Source organism: Rattus norvegicus, chromosome 10 (genome assembly GCF_021556685.1).
Source record: "Rattus norvegicus strain SHRSP/BbbUtx chromosome 10, alternate assembly SHRSP_T2T, whole genome shotgun sequence".
Taxonomy (NCBI): domain Eukaryota; kingdom Metazoa; phylum Chordata; class Mammalia; order Rodentia; family Muridae; genus Rattus; species Rattus norvegicus.
In genome coordinates this window covers 112,736,514-112,742,895 of record NC_141543.1, presented here as the reverse complement: position 1 = coordinate 112,742,895, position 6,382 = coordinate 112,736,514, and the positions used below count along the sequence as shown (strand labels likewise).

Here is a 6,382-nt window from a genome sequence, read left to right as displayed (position 1 = left end):
CTGAGTTTGTGAGAGTACTTTCAAGATATTAAGATATAAAGACAACAGTACAGATTGTCTTATATAGATAGATGGTTTTCAAAAACGTCAGAAATCCACAAAATTTGAGATTTAAAGTTATTTATCTTTTGTTGAGACATATCTGCTCCTAACAGTTCCCCTTTGGTGGATTTAACGAAGAATTTGAACATCTCTACCTCCAGATGAGGCAATACTTTGTGGCTAGGCAGCCACTGGACAAAACTGCCTGTTTCATCTGCAGACTAATACTGTCCAGAAAAGGACAAAATATGCAGAATAGCTGACTAATAAGCTCTGCCAAGACAGGGTTATCAGTCCTTCAAAATCTGCGTTTCAAGAGTCTGTCAGTTGATTTTGGGCCAGAAGGCTGAAGACTTGTGCTCACATGTTGCTAACAGGGGACTGTGCTAGTGGAGATTTGTCTCTACAACTTCTCAGTTCTGGAAGCCGTGTTAGGCTTCCTATGTGTATAGATATTTGGTCATTTTCAGAGTTCTGACAGGGTTGAAGACATTATAGTCTCATAGTCTATCAGGCTGTATAACTCTGAATATACATATTTTATTGGATAGTTATCAGATAGTATACAAGCTAGCCAAGATATAATATAGATTCTAAGCCTTTCTTAAGCTGGAATGAATAACTAAATGTTCTGTCTAACTGATATAGTGATGGACTGGGTGTTGAGTATAGCATATGCTTTTTAAATTGTAGAATGGTAATAATTGTACTCAATTTATATATAAGTGAAAAGGCTTTTTAACTGGACAAAATGGGGGAAATGTGGTTTGCCCTGAAGTTATCTGTATTTTGATGCTAATTCCACTGCCCCAAGGACAGCTGCCTAGTCACCTACTCAGAACTCAGGTGACTTCACCAGAACCTTCTTCCCATTGAATTTGTAAAGTATAGGTGAGGGGCAGATACAGGATAGAAGGAGGCCTGTCATTGGAGGAGAAGGAAGGATGGGTGGGAGAGAAGTTTGAAAGAGGAGGAGGAGACTAGGACAGAAAGGAAGAGACAGGAGAGAGGAGGGAGAGAGAAGTCATGGTGATGTTAAGATTCTGCTCTGTGTATTTACAGGTTGTTATCAATGTTCCTAAGGGATGGATGGTACCGGGCTTTGTATGTTTAAGTGGGCAATTATATCTTATCAATTGGGTCTAAGATTATTGTGTTGTGTGTTCTTTTATGTGAGGGTTTGAGTGTAGGAAAGTGTGCAGCTGGGATGTGTTTCCGCCCAGATATCTAGCAGATATCTTGGGGCACCGTGGTGCAGACCTAGCAGGAAAAAGACAACCACACATTTTTTATTTTTATAATTTTACAACAACATGTTACTGTGAATACTTGATGAAACTGTTACCATTCTGGATCATGGAGGGGTGTGTGTGTGTGTGTGTGTGTGTGTGTGTGTGTGTGTTGTGGTGTGTTTTAGGGCCGTAGACACTCATATATAAGCCTCAGAATTGATGTGTTTATAAAAAGATAAAGAGAGGGGATATGGGATATATCCTATGGAGGTATGGTCAGGTGTGGGGGAGGGGGTGCCTCCGAGGGCCCATGCTGAGGCATCCCTTCCCCAGAGGAACCATCACATCCCATGGGGATGGGAGTTAGGAGGTTAATAGAGGCAGGGAAAGGGGGAGGGAGGGAAGGAGGGGAAGAGAGAGAGAGAGAGAGAGCAGCCATGAGCATGTGGAGAGAGAGGGGAAGGGGAATGGAGAGAGAGTTGGGAACAAGAAGGCAAGAGCGAGAGCAAGAGAGAGTACGAGGGGGCAAGCAACTCCTTTTATAGTGAGTCAGGCATTACCTGGCTGTTGCCAAGTAACTGTGGGGCGGAGCTTAGACAGACCGCTATAAAGAATAAACTGTCTCTTGTCTCTTGTGTTTTTTACATTGACAGTTTGGTGCCCAGTATGAAGCCTCAAGGATAATTTTTTAAAATTTATTTATTATTACTTATGTGCATTACTGCTTTGCCTGCCTGTCTGTCTGTCTATGTGAATGTGTCTATGTGAGGGTGTCCTGAAGCTCCAGTCAGTTGTGAGTTGCCATGTGGTTGCTGGGACTTGAACCCAGGCCCTTTGGGAAAACAGCCAGTGCCCCTAACCACTGAACCATCTCTCCAGCCCCAATAATTCTTTTTTTTTTTAAGTTTTATTTTTATTTGTGTGTGTGTGTGTGTGTGTGTGTGTGTGTGTGTGTGTGTGTGTGTGGTGGGGGAGAGGGGTGAGTGAGTGTGCCAGACTAAAGATTAAGGCTATTGTGAGCCATCTCTCCAGGAAGAGACTGTTGTGTTTTGAATAAGAATGGCTACCATTGGGGTTGGGGATTTAGCTCAGCGGTAGAGCACTTGCCCAGCAAGGCCCTGGGTTCAGTCCCCAGCTCCGGGAGTGGGGGGGGGTGGTGGGAGGATTGGGGGAGTCGGGGGTAGGGGGTGGGGGGGTGGGGGGGTGGGGGGTGGGGATAGCTACTATAGGCTCATATATTTGATTGCTTAGTGGAGGGAGTACACTTCTAGCTGTGACCTGGCTTTTTTTATTTGTTTTTTTTTGTTTTTTGGTTTTTTTTTTATGATTTTTCAAGGCAGGGTTTCTCTGTGTAGCCCTGGCTGTCCTGGAACTCACTTTGTAGTATCTTTTTAAAAAAAGACTCCTCAGGAATCCTTTCAGACCAAAAAGAGGTTAGAGCTCGAGGATGGCCCAGCGTGATGCAGCTCTCCACTAGTTCCCGGCTGTGATAAAAATCGGTTTTTCCACACGAATGGTCATTTATTCCATGTCGTTTCTCATTGTTTTTGTCACAGCTACCATTTTTCGAAGACTTGCAAATTCATTGGGCTTCAGACTCCATTTGGTCCTGAAGGAAGAGCTTCTAGGAAAATGTGACAGTTCTGATACAACACAACTGGTTCACCACACAATGCAGCTTTTGTGCTTCTCTGTATGTATTCTCTGTGTGTATTGAATAAATGAGACAAAAGTTTAAGTTTAGAAAACCAACGCAAAGCTGGTCATAGCTTTTTAAAATACCAAATTACCACACCCCAGAAAGCAATCAGATATTCTTCAAGAAGTGAGTGGATAAAAGGATATGTTTTTAGTGGAGCATTACTGAACTCTGAATAAAACTGGCTTTCTGCTGTCCCAGGGCACCCAGGAAAACAAGCCATATGTTCCTAAGGAAGGAAACCATGGTAGTTTCTTGGTGCTTGAGGCTAAATGTGACATTCTGGACAGGGCAAAACGGTTGCAGAAGTCAGGGCCTGGAGAGGGCAGGACCCTGAGGGCAGCCCAGAGGATCTATAGAGAGAGTGAAACTGCTCCATATGGCCGTGTGGTGACAGAGACACATCACTACACCGGTGTCCAACCCCGTGGGATGTCCAGAGTGGACTGCGGCAGATTTTAACAAATGCATCTCTGTGTGGTCAAGGTTGAGCTCAAGGCTGAGTTCTGGAGGGAGGCTACTGGAAACCTTGTATCTTCTGCTTGGTTTTTCTTCTGAGTCCCAGCCTCCTCTAAGGACAAACTCTACAAAGAATTCTTAAGAGTCTGTTTAAGAACAAAAAGACCCAGAGAGCGGGGAACTGTGCTGAAAACGCAGTGGAGGGTGGACTGAGCAGTTTCCCAAGTTTGGAAAAACTTTTACGAAGAGACAGGGAAGAAGGGATCGTCCTTTCCAAACAAGATGTGCTTACTGCCGGCCCAGATTCGGACACGGGCCTTCGAGTCCCTCGAAGGAACCGGGATCTGGGACATCGGGCACCACAAGAACAGCACACAGGAAGCAGAGGACGCTGGGGTGCGGGCAGGTCAGCGGCGCATGCGTGCTGTAGGGAGCGCTTGGCCGCATGTGCGCCTTGGGGGCTAGAGTGACTCAGCGCCTTCGCCTTCGCTTCCTGCGTTGGTTTTTTTTTTTTTTTTTTTTTTTTTTTTTGGCCTCATGGGAGATATGTAAATGAGCTGGAGCATCATGGGTGTTGGCCCTTTATAAGTCCGCGTTGCTCAGTGCTGGGTTCAGAGCTCAGCGAGGAGATCCCAGGTGCGGAGGCCATTAGCGGGGCTTCCGGCAATCTCAGTCGGGGAGGTAAGGATGGGAAGGGGCTGAGGCGGGTGGCTGGGACTGGTTGGACATGGTGGGCCTGGGCCAGGTTGGGAGCGCGGTGGGCAGAGAGGAGGTCCTGGATTAGGCTTCCCGGCCTCCCTTGGGTGGTAGCTGGGCCCAAGTGTGAGGTTGGGGCCTTGAACCCTGAGGAAACTTCTGGAGTTGTGGGTGTGGCAAAAGCACCCCACTCCCCGGCCTGTACAGAGTGAGCAGTGAATCCGGGGGGATCAGAGTCCCAACATCCCGCTCCTTAGTGGAACCAGCAGCGAGCCCAGCAGGGGGAGCCAAACCTCATTTCCTTTGCCTTTGTAGCTCCCCAGACATTGGAGCAAGTGTGAAGCTGAAGAACTTTCTGGAAGCTCGGGCCTGTCTACTTCTCCAGAGAGGTATCCATTGAATTCGCACCCAGTTCTCGTACCACTGCACCGTGTCCTGGAGCCCCAAACTCCCTAGACCTCCTACTGTACTCCTGGGTCTCTCATTCTCAGCTTTTCCACCTATTTCTAGCGTCTACGGTCCTGTTGACCTGACCTCCTGAGACCATCGAGCAAGTCTTCCTCTGCGTGTCCACTTGGCTGCAGACAGACTTCTTGGCCATGTGTCCCCCAGTCAGTGTTCGCCATGGGGCCAAGGGCATGTCCTGCCTCTATGGAGCCTGGCTGTACCAGCTTGTCCATGGAGAACAAATGAAGATCTGTTTTGCTTGCTTCAAGGCAGCTTTCCTGGTCGTTAAGAACATGCTGGAGATGGGAGACTGGGAAGAGGAAGTGTGGGATGCTGAGCCCATGGAACTCTCAGAGGCAGGATCTGAGCCAGAGGAGTGGCCCGGGCTTAGCTGGGGAGAGGGCCAAGGTCATACGCCACATGGCATCTCTGCCTCTACAGGTTCTGGGGCTCAAGCACCAGGCCTTGTAGGGACAGAGGGGACAGGGCAGGGACCCCAGCCTGTGCCCACTGAGCTGGGGCCTCAGGAAGCTGTACCTCTGGATCTGGGCCCTGAGGATGCGGAGTGGACCCAGGCCCTTCCCTGGAGATTTGATGGCCTTTCTCCCTGCTCACACTGGCTCATCCCTCCTTTGTCCTGGTGGGATATTTTCAATGCGAGCCCATCTCCCGGGCAACCTGTATTGTTGGAATTGAGCCCCACCTGGCCCATGGACCCTTTGGAAGCAGAAGCTTGGTTGGTAGACCTGAAGTTCGTTTTCCTTTTGGGTGGCTTTGATGCCATTTGCTACATGCTGTCAATGACTCCCTGCTGGGCTGTGAGAACCCGTGTCCAGCGCTGGCAAGTGTTGCTGGACCCTGGTGAGGTAAGAGTGGCCCAGCTGCAGAATGCACCTGAACAGCAGGATCTGCATCGCTGGAAGCTGAGCATCCTGGAGTCCTCAGAGCTGGGGGTGGAGCTGGTGCCTGCCGACTGCAGCCTGCGAAAGGGAGGCTTCAAGGTGCACTCTTATTTGCCATGGCACAATAGCACCCCAGAGGCCTGGAACAGGGAGCCAGGGGAGAGGCTCCTTGTCATAGAAGTTGTATCTCTGAGGGAGTTGCCCTGCTTCCGTTCCCCTTCCCCTGAGCCACACAACTAAACAGCTGATGCTTGTACAACCCCAGGGCTCCAGGGACCTTGAAGAGCCAGAGGTTGCCTCTCAGCCGAAGGTCCTGGAGGATATCCATCATCTTGAAGGGAGGTTCTGGATCAGCCTGAGGTTGGGGCCTCAGGGAAGCCTGGTTATTTGTCCTTAGTTGACTATTCAGTGTTTGGAAGGTTAGGCCCAGCTTTGTGTACAGAGGGAAGGCTGTTGTGTATTAAGTAATATGGAGGAAATGGGTCACTGGTCCTTCCCAGTTCTGCCCTAGTTGCAAGTGGAGACACTAGAAGTGTGACACCAAGTCAGGTCGGGTGACCCCTATGATCTGCACTTGGCTTTTTCTGAGGGGCCTTGAGTCCTGGATTCAGAGTTGACTGCTTGTGCTACTTGTTCAGTTCCTGCCCTGTGCATGTTTCTGTTAATAAAGTTGTCATCGTTTTCATAGAAGCCTTTTGCAGTCTCTTCATTGGGTCCCAGTGGGTTGTTGGCCTCGTCTCCTGGGTGAGTAGCTCACTGGCTTAAGATCCCACAGAGCCGGCAAGGGGACATTTGGGTTCTGGTCTCTTTGCTGGGTCACATGGTAAGTTTGTCTCAAGTGTTTTAAAACAGGCAGTTTTTTCCATGTGTAGATGAGTAGTGTCTATTTCACAGATTGACAGAAG

The 6,382-nt window shown here is 48.8% G+C and overlaps 1 protein-coding gene across 2 annotated transcripts; it reads left to right on the top strand.

Annotated features, from left to right (window-relative positions):
- The first annotated feature begins 1,025 nt into the window (after positions 1-1,025).
- Tex19.2 (testis expressed gene 19.2) lies at positions 1,026-6,167 on the top strand. Of its 2 annotated transcripts, XM_087574506.1 has the most exons (4): positions 1,026-1,104; positions 2,831-2,967; positions 4,444-4,517; positions 4,639-6,167. In XM_087574506.1, exon 4 carries the CDS (start codon positions 4,728-4,730, stop codon positions 5,715-5,717), a length of 990 nt encoding a protein of 329 aa, XP_087430632.1. In that variant the 5' UTR covers positions 1,026-1,104; positions 2,831-2,967; positions 4,444-4,517; positions 4,639-4,727; the 3' UTR covers positions 5,718-6,167.
- Positions 6,168-6,382: the final 215 nt, after the last annotated feature.

Bases quoted from the DNA above. Each gene is read 5' to 3' on its own strand.
- Tex19.2 (XM_087574506.1), top strand. From the start codon at position 4,728: ATGTGTCCCCCAGTCAGTGTTCGCCATGGGGCCAAGGGCATGTCCTGC.